Genomic DNA, 18522 nt, shown 5'->3' with positions numbered 1-18522 from the left:
GCCAAGAGCCGTCTGGCTATCGAGCCGACACCCTCTCCCTGCCGGCTGAGGGAAGCCTCCGTCTCCCGAAACACAGCCGCACATCTGCACCCGGGCCTGCAGAACAGCCCGGGCGGCTTGCCTTTTGCCGCCGGGGAATCTCCCCCGAAGAAAGAAGCTTTTCAGGGCGATCTCGCTGCAGACCGGCCTTGAAAAAGAAACTGGCCCCGTTTCTCCGGAGACTCCTTAGAAAGGGCGACTTCCGCTTGGAGCCTCGTGAGACTTGGAAGCCAGCCGCTTGTCCTAGCTCACCCGGCTGGGCGCCCCCTCCCCCGGGATCCAGGGATGAGCAGAGTTTAAGACGGAGAAGGGAAATCAGAGCGGCACCGGCTGTCCCCTCCCGCTCCCCACCCCCAATCGGGCGCAGCTCACTGCCCTGAGATGCCTCAATTTCTTTTTTTTAAAAGTGCCCCTCTCCCCATTTCCCTCCGATTCTTTAGGAGGAAGATGCCGCTTCTCCTAAGGCCCCCCTCTCCGCTGCACTCCCCTGGCCCGATCTTATCAGACCGAAAGCTATTAATCAAGTGAACTTGTCTGGCGAAGGGTCCAGAGCGAACCCGGTGGGAATTCAACCACAGGCACGCTGTGCCTTAGCTAAGGGACGAGCCAAATGCAACCGACCAGCTTTATCCGTTTAATCTGCGGGACTGGGCGGTCGAGGGAGGAAAGGACAAGCTCTGCCAACGGCAAACGTGCCTGAACGGCACCGAAAAGGGGTTGGCGCTCAAAAGAAGAGTCTAAACGGCCCTCTTGACCCTAGAAGCGCTGAAGCCGCCCAGCTGGCCTTGAAAAAGGGGCTCTCGGTCGCCCGGGGATCTCGCGCGGTGACTGCAGGCCCAAGCCTCCCTCCCTCCCTCCTTCCTCCTCCTGCTTGCTTCCCTCCCTCGCAGTTTACTAGCTGGCTGCCTTTTACTGGGATAAAGGGAGCTCGGCGCCTGCAACAGCCCCGCACGTGGCTTTCATTTAAAAGGCAGGGAGAGCGCCAGGAACCCTCCTGCGCTCCCGGAGACCTTCGCCTCATCCCTGGCAGTGGAGGCCGAGGATCCCGAGATGACTTCTGGGGCTGGGCTTCTCCGCAAGCAGCAGCCTGGAGCTCCCCGGGCTGAGTCGCAGACAACCAGCACAACCAGTCCCGCGTTTAAGCGAACTTTTTTCACGGCTTTCCTTTCCCCAGGCCAGGATCGAACTTGCAGCCTGTTGCGACAGAAGGAACCAACCGCCCTGGGGCACTTGAGAGAGAGAGAGAGAGAGAGAGAGCCTGCTTTGGCAGTCGCCTGAATTGTCGTATGCCAGGCAGAGAGAGAGAGAGGAATGGAGAGCACTGGGGCTGGCAAAGCCCGGTTCGAGACCCGCCTGTGCCAAACTGAAAAGAATGCAGAGCAGGCTTAAGACTCTAAGACAACAACCCAAAGAAGCCTTTCCTGGGAACCTTCCCACTGACTCTCTTCTGGGTAGATCTGCTGCTTAATGTAAATGGAGTCTTGCTCCATTCCAGAACCAACTGACTGGGAATTTCCCTTCCAAGCTCAAGTGATGGACTTTCTTTTGTTAAGAGACATTCACCCGATTTTCCCCTGAAACCCAACAACGCTTTTCTTTTCGTCCTGTTAGGAGTTTGGAGCCAGAGAGTGAAAGGCAAGATCTGAAGAGTGGAGGGGCAGGAAAGGAGGGGCTTCAGAATTTCACTCTGTAGATGCTCGGAGGCAGGCAATGGCTTCCCAAACCAGCCCGGCCCTCCTGCTAGAGCACCACCCTGTGGCGTGCCACATGAAACAATTGCAAAAGCTGAAAGCTATTCAAGGAAGCGTTGGTTTCTCTTCAGAGGGAAATCAAAGGGAGCTTCCTCTTTTTAAAAAGAGTAAGAGAAATCAAGGGCTGTATCTAAAAAGTAACATCTTAATAACAACCGTCCTTTCGAGGGACTTCCTTTATTGGACCAGAGGGGTGTGGGGATTTTTTGGCATTTGAAAACGACCCAGAAGAGCCTGCAAAGCTCTTGCTTAGAGGCTTGTGAGTGTCCGCGAGGATCACAGAGTCTAGCTAGCGAAGACCTCCTTCCTGGCCCAGACGGCGCAAACCGGACCCGCTCGATACTCCGCGGGCCATCTACGCCAAAGGCAAAGTAACCAGCGCCTCGAATTGCTCGAGCGTACTTTCGAAATCCGCCGGCCAGTCCCGGCGACTTTAGAGGGCGACCAGCTCTAACTGAAGCAGTCAGAGCCGCGTGAATACCAGCCTTTCCCCGGAAGCTGTCCTGCTCAAGCGTCGTCCCTCGCAAGGCGCCGGGGGACTTCGCGGGGGCTCGGGGCCGGGCTGCGCAAGCGCAGGATTTCTCTCGAAGGGTGCTACCGTCGAGGGTGGGCTCCTCTTCTCGTCGAGCGCCGCAGCCGGGCCAGCGCCTGCCCGCAGCTCCTCCTCCAGCCAGACCCCTGCCCCGGTTGAAGCTGCTCTGAGGAGCAGCCGCGTTGCTAAAGGGAAGGGCGCAGAGCTAATACTGGGGCGGCTAATACTGATTAGCGGCTCCGGAGCCAAATGCTCAGCAGCCGCAGTCCGGTAGGGCACGATGGAGCGGTAACATCCGCAGAGATCCGAGGGCTTCTCCTGGCCCTTTCGCAAACTCCTGCCTGCCCGTGTATTCCTCAGGCATCCTTCCACACGACACCGCCAGGCAAGCCTGTCTTCCCCTGCAGTCCAGCGAACGCCCGGTGTCTTTGGAAACATTTCAGCCCCACCGGCAGGCGGGGACCGGCCTTTTGACTGCCCCGGCTCCGGTGTAGCGTCCAAGGCCAGCTGCGGAGGGTTGGGTCCAGGCAGGTCAGCCCAACCCGCGTCGGCAAGAAAGGTCCCATGCAGACGCCGAACGAGGGACCCGTAGAGGAGGCTGCGCGGGGCTCGACCGTAGCGTGAGAAAGAGGAGGATGGAGGCGAAAGGGAAGCCTGGTCGGACTGGCGGGCGAGTGTTCAGGGAAGCGCCGTCGGGTGGGAGGTGAGGTACGAAGCGAATGACCGATAGCCAGCAAACTCTTCTGCCAGAAAAGCACAACAGTGACAAGGGGACATTATTAGTATTGTTCCTGCTGCTACGCTAGCGTGCGTCAGTAACATCCGCCCAAGCCTTGGGTGACACTTCGGCGAGCAGTTTGGAGAGCGACGTTTTGGGAAGCGGCTCAAGCTCCCATTGAGCAAACACGTCCCAGACCCCGCAGTCCCCTTTCCGCAGGCTCCGTGGCCCCGTCTCCTTTGGGGTGCCATTTTTGGCGCGCTCCTGGCTGCGCCCGCGCCTGCTAGCCTCAGGGGCCCTTTTACGCAGAGGCGAGGCTTCCCCTCAAGCATCCTTCCTTCAGGGGTGGGGCTACTTCTGAGTCCTAATGCTTACTCTAAAGTAGTTTTAAAATTCGCTGTTCTGGAAGATTGGGAAACTGCAGTTAGTCCCACTCCACCCCCAAACGTGGTTTGCTCGGACAGAAGTACCCCAAAAGACTTCCACAAGCAACTAATCTGCTATGGAATTAAATGTGGCCGCGATCCAGAGACCGGCTGGAAGTTCACCGTAGGCAGATCCCAACCAAAAGAGCTTTACAGCGCAGTTAAACTCTTCTATAGCCATTGAAGGCTTCGGAGAGGGCCATTTTGGCGACGGCTGCACTGTTGGTGTCAGCTGGTTGGGCTCAGAGCATAAAAGCCCCGTCTCTTTCGGCCTGGCACTACTAGCTCTTTTCCCAGTCCACCCAGGGAGTCGTTTTCTTTCCGCCCCGGTCCAGCCCCCGTTGCCCCGATCTCCCCGAAATTCCCAGCCACTTACTCCCCAGAAACCCGGGCAGCTGCGCTCCTTGGAGAGATGCACTCGCGGTCGACCTCCTTGCCCCGGCTTGCGCCCCCACCGGTTCGTCTTCACAGCTGGAAACCAAAGTCGCTTCGGATCACTCTGGCGCCTGCGAGGAAGAGGGTGGGAACGGGGAGGGGACAACGAGGGCGGGCAGGAATCCTCCGGCTGCGTAGAACCCCGGGCGCCCTGCGAGCGGGCTGCGGTCGGCCAGGGCCCCTACTCGGAGCCCCCCCCTCGCCTGGCTGCCCATCCGCCGCGGGCCGGGGGCGGGGTGGAGCTAGCGGAGGCCGCGGCAAGGGCGATTGCGCAAGAAGCCCCCGCTGAGCTTCAACGTATAAAAGAGCCGTCGGGGCTGCTCCGGTGCTGCAGGCAGGCAGGCAAGCCTGGCGCGATCGCGGCTCCGGCCAGGATTATGGACTTCCTGAGCGACAAGTTCGCCCTCAAGAGCCCCCCGACGGCGGCGGGCAAAGGCAGCGAGTTCTACCTGCCCACTGGGGGCCCGCTGGAACACGTCATGGAAGCGCTGGACGGCGGAGGCGAGGCCTTCTACGGCAAGGGAAGCAAGTGTGTGGCGCAGGCCGCCTACAACCCCCACGGCCGCCTCGACAGGGCGTCCCCGGGCAGGGATGGCGCCGGTGAGTGTTTGCTGGCGGGACGTTGCGAGATCGGTGGGATTGGGGGGGGGGGCTCCTCCACCGCCTCCTGGGAACAGGCGCGCTCGACCTTCTGTCCCAGTCGATGGACCTTGGCTCGGTGACTTTGGCGCCCGAAGTGGGAAGGCTGGCGATCTTGAGCTGGCATCCGGAACGCCTCGGGCCCGATCCAGCGGCCCATTCGCCAGGCTCCATCGGGCGTGCCCCGAGAACTGTTTTTTTTTAAAAAGCGCCGTACAGATCGCGACTGCTAACACTGACTGTCAAAAACTGTAGTTAGCGGCCGCGGGGGTAGCCTTGATTCCGGCGTTTCTTCCTCTTGCGGCGGCTGGCAGCGGTGACATCCGCCGAGCCTTTGCCTTGCAGGCGATCTCTTCAGGCCGGACCTGCGCCAGCCGCTCCGGGCAAGAGGCGCCGCGTCCCAAGGGTGGGAGGCGGAGAAGGGGCGCTGCCGCCGCCGCCCTTCGGTGACGCCGTTTCTCAAGAGGTCGTGGCGCCGCCATGTCAATGCTCTGTCTCCTCTCGAGGGCGGCGCTGCCCCCAGGGCAACTTTTCAAGCTGGTGGAGTTCGGAAAGCCCTTTCGAAATCCGCCGGCCCGAGAGATGTGCCTTCGGGATTCTCGGCTCTTGGGCCGGAATCCCCACCGATCTGTTGGGAAAGACCTTCCCAACGCATATTGCGAACCATCTCCCGCTTCCCCGAAAGGATTTCCAGCCATCGCCCGGGAAGCGAGAATGCGGAGCCGTTTTTCAATTTGCTAGAGAAAGCAGGAGAAGCAGCAGAGAGCAGAGAAGGGCCCGGATCCTCGGCGGGGCGATGCCGGCCCGGTGCCTGTGCAGAGATCCGTCTGTATCTGTCCCCCCAAACCCTCCAAGGTCGATCCGATCTCCGCCGCAAAGCGCCAGCCGAGGGTTCAACTGGTTTAAAGTGGAACTTAAACTTTGCATACATAGGGTTGCACTGTTACAGAGCAATCCTCGGCGCGTCTACTCGTAAGTAAGTCCCGCTGTGTTCAAAGTTGCTTACTCCCGGGTAAGTGTGCCCAGAATTTGCAGTCTCTTAGTCTGGCGCTGCGATCGCTGATCGGATGGCCTGACTTTTCCTCCCTAAATTTGTGCATCCAGTACGTATTAGAAAGACAGGAGTATGCTGGGATTTATGTAGGAGATGCCTATTTATCTGTTACCTACTGGATCAAACACACACATTGTGTGCCTGGCTAAAAAACATTGACGGAACCGTTTCGACTTCCCACCCTGCTAAGAAAGCTTCGCGACGGTGTAGCTTGAGCGTGGCCTTCTCCGCGGATCTACAAAGCGGCGGAAATCAATAAAGTTTAGCCGAAGACCTCGCAGCCTCCGCCAGTCACTCGCCTAGATTGGGCACCGACTGCATCCTGCTGGGATCCAAAGCACGTTGGACTCCATCCAAGCTTAGCTGAGTCTCTCACATTCTTCCAGTGACCCCGATCCGCAGTCCCCGTAAGCCCAAGGGGGACCAAGTCAAGCCAAAGCCAAGCTCTGGCTCCGCCCGTTGCATCTTCCTTAAGCCGTCGGTTTCTCCCGCGTAGACCGTCGGCCCTAAAGGAGGCGAAACTGGGGGAGGTCGTCGCCCGCTGCCCCAAGCGAACGGCCGCCCACCCCTACCCTTAGGCGGAATTTTATTCTCACCGGAAGGGCTGGCTATATTCGCGGCAACATCTGGCAGAGAAGCCCTCTTAGCCCCGTAGTAAATAATGTCTCCGAAAACGTGAACTCATAAAGAGGCTTTTAATCTATAATGGTTGAAAAGGCTTCCGAGTGTTTTAGCTGCTTCTCATCCCCTTTCCCCTCCAGCGCAGTAATAAACGTTGACGCTTGGAGAATTGCGCTGGTCGGCTCGGCAATGGCAGTGCCTAAATGAGAACTCCATTAGCCTTGTAGTTGCTGCGGTCGGTCAGGCCAGTTTCTTAGATGCGATGACACAACTGCTCTCGTCCCGAGCATTTTCTGCAGCCCCAGTCCTACAAACATGATTTGCCAGAAAATCTCATTCACTTTCCCAGAAACTTCTTTTCTCTGAAAAGAGGGCACACTGTCAAGTCAAATCTATAACCCGAGAGAAATTCAGATCCGATCTCTGAATCTACAACGCGAAAAATTTATCTTCCCTAGATCTTTCAAACCATCGCAATCTAATCTTCCCGAGGTCTACCGCTCATCTAAACCTACACGTCGCAGGGTCCTTTAAAGCCCACAGACCAATGAAATGTGCAAACTTTATTACGACGTCGTTTACTTTAACGAGGTTGAAGATCTTTCCGATTATGTAACACACGCCGAAGCATGCAGATAAAAAAAGAAAGAAGCTGCCGAAGAATTTAGTGAAATGATCCTGCGAGAAACCTGATAACATTTGCCTTTAAAGGCTCTACTAATTTTCTAGCTGCAACTTTTTTGTGCCACTGATTTCAGAACCGTTTGATTTTCATCCACCCCTTTATCTTCCTGACCTTTCCCCTACCTTTACTTTGAACCAGGGCAAAACTATAACACCCAAAATTATTTTAGTTCTGTTTTTTTCAGACCAGAAAATAAGAGTAATTATGCTTCCTTTTACTCCATCCGGAAATACGTGTTTTTTTTTTATTTTAAATTATCATTTTAAATTCTCAGAATGCGAACCTGAATCTTCAAAAACTGATAATGGAGGCGTTGTGAATGTGGTTCCAAGTATTTCTTCACTCCTTAAATGTTAATATAGTTCTTTTTCTTACACCTTTTTCTGGTTTAGCAGTTAAAATCACTTAATTTCAAAAGCTCTCCAAGTATATTTTCAGTAGAAGTGAAGACAAATCAATCTGTATGTGATTGGTGTTAAAAACATAACACAACTTGTGATAGTGTGCAATCTTCTGCATATGTGTGGCTCCTCATTCAGTTCAGAAGAATGTCAGTGCCACTAAAGGAAGTTAATTTTTTAAAATGAAAATAACAAAACGGAATCCCGTTGGCATGATCCTCAGTTTGGTATCTTGATTTCTTGTTTTGCTTGTTGATAACAAAACCAGTTTAGGAAACTCTCTTACATGCAAATGTAGCACAATCTTATGCACATTTACGTATTCAGAAGGAAGTCCCAGAGACTTTGCTAGGACTTAAGGGTGCATAGGATCACATCTCTGCAGTCTAAATCTAAAGATATTTACATGGAGGACTAAGGTCAATGGGACTTGCTTCCTAGTAAATGTGCTCACTTGAGGTTTAGCGCCAGGGATTTCAAAGGAATTTGATTGGAAGTGTGCTTCTCTGGCTTGCAGTCTGTGTCTGGTTAAAATTATAGCAAACGAACATGGCTACATAATGAAATTACTGAGAGTGGCAGAGACCCTTAAAAACAAGCTCGAAAGGGCAAGTTAGGTGCCATCCTTTGTAAAGTTTTACTACCCTGGATGGCTGAAATTCCCCCCCTCCAACCTGTCGAACCAAAGGGTGTGTGTGTGGGGGTGGGGAGCTCTTTCAAATCTTGTAACATGCTGCATTGCTTATTCCCATAATGTGACATGTTTAGGGGGGAAGAGCTGGGAAAGTGTCAGAAGCTAAAGAAAAAGACTTTGTATCTTGGAAACTGAGTGTTTTCTTGCAGTAAATGGACATTGCAAGACTGGTATAACATAAAGGAAATAATCTGTTTCATTGTGTTACTTTCTTTTTAAAAGAAACCCTAAAGTCTGAAATAATAAATGTCCTAATCGGAAATAAAGGCACTTTGGGCATTCTTTTGAATTTATTTTTGAGCAGTTATTCTTGATTTGCAAGTGTTTTCCATTTTAATGTCTCTTTCTTATCCATTTTGCCTGCAAATCATTTTAACTTTTAGACACTCTGCAATGCAAATACAGTCATCTGGGGCACAGTCAAGGGCAAAGCACTTTCAGGATGCATTTATTTCAGTGGCACGTGTACAGTCCAATCCTATGTGTAAAAAGTCAAAAGTAAGTTCCGTTTTGTCTAATAGAGCTCACAGCCAGCGAATTATGCCCAGGATCACAGCCAAATTTTGGCAGAATTGTGCCCAGGACAGCACACATTTTATCCCCCCCCCCCGAGTCTATTTAAAATATCGCTTAATGGAGGGCCCAAATGATTCTTTTTTGAGTTGATGGTCCATATAATCTATTCTTTGTTTTACTTACATTGCAAAAAAGACTGGCATATGTCTTGCAAGTCAATTCTATTGAAATCACACAGTCGTCTTCCATGGAAGTGCCGTACTATGTATTTTTTAAAGTCTGGTCCTTCCAGATGTAGATGGCTTCTCATTGGCAATAGCATTTTTTAAAAAAGCGACTTCAACTTAGAAACACCCCAAATCTGTCTTCCTCTTGTGTACAGTGAACTACGGGATTACGAAAGTGGAGGGTCAGCCACTTCACAGCGAGCTGGGCAGGCCCCTGGAAAACTGCAGCAGCCTCCGGATGTCTCCGGTGAAAGGGATGCAGGAGAAAAATGAGCTGGATGAACTCGGCGATAAGGGCGACAGCAACGTCTCTAGCAGTAAGAAGAGGAGGCACCGGACCACTTTTACCAGTTTGCAGCTGGAAGAATTGGAGAAAGTGTTCCAGAAAACACATTACCCCGATGTTTATGTAAGGGAGCAGCTGGCTCTGAGAACAGAACTCACCGAGGCCAGAGTTCAGGTAGGAGTCCCTCTTCCATCAAAAACAAGCTGCTCATACTGGAGGCTAGAAGCTCATTAGGTTCTCAAAAGCATTTCTGAATTATCCCTCAGACAGAGTGCAAAGTTATGTGGATTGTTAAAGTTTTGGGCCAGAGTCACTGCATGACTGTTCGGGTAGCTGCGCTTTTCAGTCATTAGAGAGTCTTAGGAATAATAAAGAGTCCAGTAGCACCTTTAAGACTAACCAATTTTATTGGTATGACTTAGGAATAATAATACTTCACATTTCTATCAAGCATTTCAAGTGCTTCACAGCTGCTGTTCAGTAATTCTAACAGGATAATAATCATTCATCATCCCCAAATATTGAAATACAGGAGGGGTGGCTTGCCTTAAGGACAGCTAGGCATTCATTGCTGCAATGGGCTGTGAACAGAGGACGTAGAGCTTAGTGACCATGCAACACCCCAGCTGAAGCTTGAATTACAGCCACAGTTCCCAACCAATGCTTCTGAACATGTGGCACTGACAGTGCCTGTTGCAGCACTTGTGTTTATAGGCAATTGTTATTGCGGGTATAGAAAGGGAAAGACAGTCATATTGAAAATAAATATAAAGTCAAGCTACTGTAGGACTTGGGAAGCACTAAAACTTAAATATCACTTGGGAACAGCTTATAGGGTTCTTAGGCCTACCATCATGTGCTAATATCCAGGAGTTTCCCACAATATGGGCTCTAAGGGATATGTTTCCATTATGGGATGTTTCCAATATCCTTCCAGCAAACTGTGGCATTACTTTTACTGAACATGGCTTAAGTGTATCGACAAAAGTATATCAACTTAAACAAGAGATTTCAAATATGTTGCAATCCTTCACCTTTTATCATTGAATAAATGCTACGTGTGGCACATTCACCGCTTGATGAAAGAGATCGTACAGAGGGCTTAGTTTGTTACTGATCCTAATCAGCTGCGCAGCACTTCAGTTACGTGTGTGTAGAATGGATGTGTTATGGGCTGAGACTGGGGAAGAGGCTCATAGTCTCTAACTTACTGTTCTAATGTCATAACGTGTTAAAAGATTTCTCTTGACTACAAAATGTAGACGTGCATGTTCTGTCCATCAGGACCATTAGTGATGCATGTGAAATGCGTATATTCATTAGCTTTGTTCACAGATTATGCTGATGAACATGAGTAGGTGGGTGACATGGGACAAAGGCATGAATTCTCTCCTTCCTGTACATGTGTTCAGTCTTATACATGTAATGGGTGTCCAGGGCTGATTGAACAAAGCCACACTCATTGGCTGCACCAATATCCTTAATTTATTTGATCAATGCACTTCACACATTGCCATCCTTTTCAGATGTACCCATAAGGCATTTAAACAAGCAGGGACAAACTGGTTTATAAGCACATGGATTGTAAATTTTAAGGAGCCAAAATTGTCAGTCTGTGCTCTGCTGAGTGTATGTTCAGTAGCTAACACATTATGCACTGTGTGAAAAGGCCCTAACAGAGCCATCCTAAGCAGAGTTGCATCCTTTTAAGCCCACTGACTTCAATGAACTAAGAAGGGTATATATCTGCTTAGGATAGCACTATAAAGAAGTTAAGCCAAGTGCTATTAAAATCAGTAGAAGTGTAGGGCCTCTAGAAGTGTAGGGTTATGCAAGTGCTTTGGATGTTGATGGCAATCTTAAACAGGTCTGCTCAGAATCCTGCTTGGGTCTATTCAATATGACATACTCCTAAGAAAGTATTCTTAGGTTTGCAGTGTAAAGGACTCACAGTAGATTCTCAGGGTACTATTCAGTGCTATAGCAAAAGGGGAGGCACACAGCTAAATTGTTGAAGATAGCAGTGAGAACTGCAGGCATGCAAGTGGAATGGAGATCTACAGTCTGAAATCAAAAAGAGTCCAGTAGCACCTTTAAGACTAACCAATTTTATTTTATTGTAGCATAAGCTTTCGAGAATCAAGTTCTCTTCATCAGATGCCTGATCCGAACTGGTCAAATACAGAAGAGGAGGTATTTGACCAGTTTTGATCAGGCATCTGATGAAGAGAACTTGATTCTCGAAAGCTTATGCTACAATAAAATAAAATTGGTTAGTCTTAAAGGTGCTACTGGACTCTTTTTGATTTTGCTACTACAGACTAACACCGCTAACTCCTCTGGATCTATGACAGTCTGAAATATGAGTTTTAACTGACAATGGAATAGAGCTTTTGCCTCATTCCCTTACAAATAAAGGCCAATTGATTCCTTTGGAACTTACTCTGGAAAGTGTGTGCTTTGATCCAGGCCCATAGCTATAATTTAGAATCAGCAGGAGAGACGTAATATATGACCCCCCCCCCAATAAATTCTATGACAGTCCTCTCTCTTAAATTTTTTTCCCATGGATGTATATTATGTTGAAATGGTAGGATTGCCATTGCATAAACATGTTGAGGATTGTGTGGGTGTAAGTAAGATTTGTGCTAAAATAATGAAGGGGAAAATTTGGATAGCATCTTATTTCTTCTGCACATGCCTGTATAGTCTGGGAGGGAGGTGTTGTCCTACTTTACATCCTTGAGCTGGATCACTGCTTAATACCTAAACATTGTGCCAGAGAGATGCCCCGTGGATTCCCCCCCCCCTTTTTGAGCAACTGTGCCATATTGCAACTGTGCTGTATTTGAAAGTCTCCCCAGTTTCAAATGTAGTATACTATACAGTGGTGGTAGAAGGAAAAACCTTTCTGAAAACTAAAGCTTCTTGATTTCCAGGTTCTTTGGATCTTGTCCCTTGATGTGTGGCTAGTATCATTGAAATGAACATGATAAAAATGGTTAAAGACTTTGACTACTCACAAATGCCAAAGATGACAATAATGAATAGTTATTTGCATAGCAACCAATCAGTAAATAGCAATGATATTTCCTTTCATTATTGATAGGTTTTATATTTCACTAAAACAATGGCAATATTTACTAAGTAGACTTTTTCATTCTTGTGATATTTTCCCATCTCCAATATGGGAAATACTTGTTGGGTCTGGAATATAAAGGTGAAAAAGTTATTAATGATATGGAGATTATTTTACAACTTGAAAATGTCAAGAAAGAAGGGAAACAGGCAGTGAAATACCAGGAGCCGAACTGGGATAGCTGTTTATGACTCTTTTACTACAATTTAGCCAACTCTTGTCCTTCCTGTTCTAATCTGGGCATTACGAACTGGCATCCGATGAGCTGTTCTGAGAAAAATATAAATTAAAGTTCCTTGGTTGCACCTAAAAAAAAAAAATCAGGAAGTTTAGTAACCCTTTATAGAATGAATAACTGGTGCCCTTGTAAGGTAAAATTATCAGTTATTTAAGATGATCTCTGCCATGAAGTTCAACAAGTCTGAATGTCATATTTCTGATGATTCTTTTTTGCCTTTGCATGTTGAAGCTGATATGACTGAGTTTTCAGACCATGTTAAAATTGTCTTAATTTGCTTGCGTCAAATCAAGGGGCCCAGGGCTAACTGATATGCTTGGTGTTATCGTTTTAAGTTTTTTCTGGCATTCCTTATGGGCTCCTGTAGGAGGTTTGCACCACACTATTGTGTAGGTTAGGTAAGGGTGGGGGGAGGCAGAATGAGATCTAACTAGTTTGTGTGAGGTATGATAAAGAGAGGGAATTTACAGTTTGTATATGTTACTTGCTCTCCTTGGAAGAAAATTGCCGGTTTTAATTTTTTTTCCTTGAGAATGTTTATTTTATGCTTTGTGTACACAGCAATTTCCGTGCATATTGAACCCAATGCTCTGGATTTTTGCATTTCTGATCGGCCTACTGAGAAAAACCTGTGCAAGAAAATGGGGATCGTTTTTGCTCTGAGTGGCAGCAGTATTCCATCACAGTATTAAGCAGTTTTCAAAGGCCTTACATCATTAGAGACCAGCATCTGGCTACACAGGGATAACAAGCAGCAGATTGTTGCCTTGTTTTGTATAGGCAATGGTTACTTTATCTTTGCCAAGAGTCAGTTTTGAGTAAATCGATGTAAACAGAAACATTTTGGGGGAGTGTCAGCGTTAAAAAATGTGGGTTTCTTCCCCGTCAGATCCTCTAAATTCAAGCAAATTGTTTTATTTAGTTTAGTGAAATGATTGGCTGGTTATGCTCTGTACGTCTCCCTTCCCCGGCATTTCATCAAGATCCAATTTATGTTTTGTCCTGCATACATGCCGAGAGAGTCAGCCTGAACCTAATTTATCGAAGTTGTTCTCTTTCCTGCCGCATGTCAGTGGAGTAATTGGCACCCAGCTTAAGGAGATTGTCAAGGACTTTTTTTTTCAATGAAAGAGCCTCATTACTAAATTCCCATAACATGTTCTCTGTGCCTCCTGTGGAGACAGCAGGGGGAAAACCGTTTTTTGTAGCCTTTGGCATAAAAGATAATACAAGTTTACCAACAAGGGGTGCAATCCTGTAATCGGTTATGCATCGGGCAAGTTCCATTGAGTTCAGTAGAATATACGCATGAATAGCTAAGGGCCAGATTGCAGCCAAGGTTCTTAAAAAATATGCTCAACAGGACTGAGTCAGGGCTATGCTTTGATTGTTTGGGGCATTTTTGAAAGCTGCCGTATTAAATTTGCAATGGGTCCATGGAAATTACAGTTTATCCCTGCTGCTTTAGGCAATATTGCGGGTGTTTTTGAATCCTAAAGGAATAAAGCAATAACCTCCGCACATGATTAACACTCAAATCAGTTTCAGAAACATTTTCATTTATGTTTCTGCTCTGAATACAGCCTTAAATAGCTGTAAGAGCTTTAGCTATTTCCTCATTGCTAGTCTTTAACCGCAACCCAGGGAAAGCAACAATATATTTTTGTGCTGGGTTTATTTTAAGGCCTGTTACACTGAGTGAAGTAGATCAGATGCCATCAGATATCATTAAAATATCTTTTTGATATTTGTTTGTAATGATTCATTTAATTCTTGGCTGGGAGTCGTTTGGGCAAACAATGGGGATAAAGAGAGCCAGGATGTTGTCACGGTTAGTGTTGGATTCTGGGATCTGGGAGACTGAGGTTCGAATCCCCTCTCTGCCTTGGAAACTTGTTGGCTGACCTTGGGCAAGTTACACAGTCTGAGCCTAACCTATTTCACAAGGTTATTGAGAGAAGAAAGAGAGGATAGATGAATGATTTAAGCTGCTTTGGGTGCCAATGGGGAGAAAGGTGGGGTATAAATGAAGTAAATAAATAATGTTTAACTCACACAAATTCCTTTTAGAGGTGATGTATGTAAATGTGCGACTATTGATAAGATTGAGCTTCAGATCCTGAAAACATTTATTCTGAGGGAATGATTTGCTATGTATGCAGGGGGTCTGTTGTGCACAGAGCTCCTCTGCCCCTTTGCATAATAAATGTGTGTGTTGCCACGTGTGGTGTTGCAATCCTGTTGAAGCAAAAAAGGGCAGACCGCATGCATAGAAGCTCCAAGAGACAAAATCCTATGGAATACTGTAGGGTTTGATATCAGCCTTTTAAGATGGATGTAAATTGGTGAAATAACTCTGCAGATTGACCTTTAACTACTGGAATCTATTTCAAAATACAGCCTGATATGTGAGGGGTTTGATCAGCTAGGCATACAAGTTGGAGCACTGTTGTATCATCTCAGTGGGGCTGACATCAGAGTCCCACATAAGACTCTTATGTTGCTGCCATTTTAATGCATTCTTATGATTCCTTTTTTACTTTGCCTGACAAATGCATTTACTACAAGTATGCCATATTCTCATATGGGGAGTATCATAATATATGAAAGGGAGACGTATGCCTGAACATTTAAAGTGGATGCACATCTGGAAGCCACATTCAATTAAACTCCTGATACTGCACTGAGTGCTAATTGACCTTTAGATGACAACATAATTAGGTGGTATCTGAAGTGCTTTTAATAAGGCTAGCGTGCTATACATGCATCCAGAAGATCAGCACCTGTTAGATCCTGTGAGAAAGTATTCAGACAACCAATCTAAAGTGGTCACTTATGTAGTGAAGCAACCACAGGTGATTTTTTAAAAAAATGATGATTATTTTATTATTCCAGTGCATTGCAAACACATGGTGGACTATACTTAGGGATTCTCCACATGCTGTCTAAACATATGAAATATAGATTGGGTAAGAAGGCAGTGAGTCATGATCTCACATCTGCCTGTAAATGTCAGAGGTTGTAGGCAGATGATTTCTGTCCCTGAATGCCTTCACCACGCTAGTCACAATCTCTGAGTGGTCCTCTGAATACATCTTTTTGATTTCATTGACTGTTCCATCAGAAGACAATAACGACAAAGTGTTTTTGTTTTAAAATATAATCAATTGTCTTAGACCAATGATCTGTCTGGGCCAGAACTGGTTGGCAGCAAATGTCAAGACAAGATCTTCTGAAAAGCTTCCTCGGCTCTACCAATTGGAATTCTATAGCTGACCATGCCAGATACTGTTAATGCTGGTAGTTGTCAAGATCCAGGAACTGCTGATATTTAGGACAAACCCCAAGGCTCAGGTAAAGCCACCACCCTCACTGCTCTTCCACTGAGGAGACTAACAGGAAGACTAAATTAAACAGGGCCAAAGAGAGTTGAAGAATGCTCTTGCTTTGTGGTGAAGCAGTTACGAGATTACTGCCGATTGCTTTCCTTAAGCAGGGACATAAAAATAGAAGCTGTCCCTCATTCTAGTGACTAAACTTAGAATTCCATAGAAGCAAAACTTGTGCTCTTCCTCCATGTCCCTTTCTCCATTTGTGCCCAGATAAAAAGTGCTCAGAGTATAAGCAGCTTCATTTTGTAAGCACACTCAACTTCTGGCAGAGGATCTTGCTTTAAAACCAGAGCGTTTGCCTTGGAATATGATCCTGTGGTTACAGTGCTGGATTAGGCTCAGAGACACCCCCCCCCCGGTCTGAATCCCCACTCGGCCATGGAAGCTCACTGGGTGACCACGGGCCAGTTGCTTTCTCTCTGCCTAAACTCCCCACAGGGTTATTGTTCTGAGGATAAGATGAAGGAAGGAAGGATGATGCTGTAAGCCACTTTGACTTTCAGTTGTGGAGAAAAGTGGGGGGTAGATACAGAAATAAATAAATTCAACAGGAAAGAAAATATTCCTATACGTTAACAATTGTTGTCCGAAACATCAGTATTACACTAATGGTTTCCTCAGCAAATATGGCAAGTGTAGAAATGAAATGTACCTGTTGCCACACATTTAAACACCCATGTATATGAATCTTCATATAAATCTAGTGAGACATTATATCTCTTTCATTCCTGGTATTTAAATGACAACAATTAGTTGTAAGAACTGGGAACAACAGTGGCTGATGACTTTTCTGTGAGGAAAATCATTTAGCTCATTCAACCTCCACCTACAAAATATGGTTAACAGAAGTACACTGTTCCTCTATGGATAATGAAGTAAGTAGTGCAACTCACGCAATGTATAAGAAAGTCAGAGGCTTAGTTGCAAGATCTACAAGAAGTTGCTACTAAATTCACATTGGCTGCGAGATCTCTGAGAAACTGCCAATACATTCATTGGCCTCACATTTAAGAAATAGATTCAGTTATATCCCAAACAAACTTCAACCAGATGCTGAGATTTTACTAGGCATTCAAATATATACAATGGATATAGGGTTTAGGTTGGTAAAACGACCAACACAGCTTGTGATCCCAGTTAATGTATGGAAATAAGCTGCACTGATTTTGGCTGGATGTACCTCCATGTATTTAGGACTGGATGTGAGAGAGACTGAGATTATTTACTTACAAAATTTAGATCTGACAAGTCATGAAATAGTGGAATTCCTCTTGTCTGCCTTTCTTTTGGTGGATTAATCACCATTGCTCTAGAATGGTGTGGATGGGGCCGTGACTTTGTGCTGCACGCTTCCTGTAGTTCGGTTCTTTTTGCTGTGATCCTTTTTACCCTCCAAAATCAGTCTGTCTTAATAACTTGCTAGCAGCAAAGATGCCTAGGAAGTAGTTGCTTGGTCAGTGTCATTGGTACGTTAGTCCAGTAAATGGGCAGTCATGAAAATAGTTGCACAGTTTTGTCTTTTAAAGTCATAACTGCCTCTTCTTGTTGACTTTAGACCATTGATCCCAAAATCTCAGGGTCATTAATATTAGTTATAATGGATTAAATATATATGTGCCAAATAGTCTAGAAAAGTTCTGTTGAAGCAGTTCATACATAAAAGACCATGAAAAGCTAGCTGTAGGACGGCTTCTTTCCAGCTCTCCGACTGGGTCCAGTTGAAAAGGCCTGACTTGAAATGCTTTTGAGAAGTGTTCAGATTTGGTGGGTGTTGTTGGATAAACCAGGAGGAATTCTATAGCTGTGGTTAAACTGCTGAGAATCAATCCTCATCTGGCACACAGATGTTAATTTCAAGAGGATACCCTTGGTCAGGGTCCTAGAGGGGAAAAAAAAGATTCTCCCAAATAATTGTCTTGTCTTCTCTGATGTAGGTCTGGTTCCAAAACCGAAGAGCAAAGTGGAGAAAGAGAGAACGTTACGGGCAAATCCAACAAGCCAAAAGCCATTTTGCTGCAACCTATGACATCTCTGTTCTACCGAGGACTGATAGCTACCCACAGGTATTTGGACATAGTGAATTTTTGGTGGTGGTGGTGAGGGGGGTCTTTCACTTACACAACTAAACAACCACTCTGCTGTTCTTGCTAGATGGAGCCACCGTGGTCCAAGATAGGGTTTCAAAGAAATGAAAGGGGAAAAGTAGTAAATCTCTTAATATTTGACACTAAACACCTATAACACTAGTCAGTCCCAAATTTTTAAGTGTGCTGTAGTCCCAAGGGATATTTAACTCTAGATTGCAGCACCAAATAAGAACATCCTCTGCAATAAATAAATGTCTGTAAATTATTCTGATCCTCTGTAGATATGTCATGTTCATATTCCACTTTGGATTATTTAAAGTGTCTTAAGCGTGATTGTGTGCTTAAAAAAAAAAACTTCGGTTCTGAGAAGAACTTAGATTGCTACTAATCTTGGAAGGGGTGCTAACTACCTTTGGTTTTTATTTTAAACAGAAACTTTCTTTTTCTAAAAGGAGAAATTTGGGTTTTTTTTTTTAAAAAGGGAAGGCATCCGATTACAAATGAACAAGCCTGTTCTGATGCTTTTACCCCCCAGATGGGATGAATTGTTGAGCCTGGTGCCGCCTGGTCCATGGACCTTTCTCCCCTTGTTCTGGTGCTGGGAACCAGCCTTTCATTCATCAGATTTGTTGTCTCTATTAAA

General features: G+C 46.5%; 1 protein-coding gene across 1 annotated transcript in view; it reads left to right on the top strand.

The window, feature by feature from the left end:
- The first annotated feature begins 4277 nt into the window (after nucleotides 1-4277).
- ALX1 (ALX homeobox 1) overlaps nucleotides 4278-18522 on the top strand; it is a 37472-nt gene continuing 23227 nt past the window's right edge. Inside the window, exons 1-3 of the mRNA XM_054989125.1 lie at nucleotides 4278-4500; nucleotides 8893-9197; nucleotides 17727-17855. Coding sequence (XP_054845100.1) covers nucleotides 4278-4500; nucleotides 8893-9197; nucleotides 17727-17855 — 657 coding nt within the window. The remainder of the gene's footprint in view (nucleotides 4501-8892; nucleotides 9198-17726; nucleotides 17856-18522) is intronic.

This window comes from Eublepharis macularius, chromosome 9 (assembly GCF_028583425.1).
Source record: "Eublepharis macularius isolate TG4126 chromosome 9, MPM_Emac_v1.0, whole genome shotgun sequence".
NCBI lineage: Eukaryota > Metazoa > Chordata > Lepidosauria > Squamata > Eublepharidae > Eublepharis > Eublepharis macularius.
Note: the sequence above shows the minus strand (reverse complement) of the source record. Positions and strands in the feature narration are given on the sequence as shown.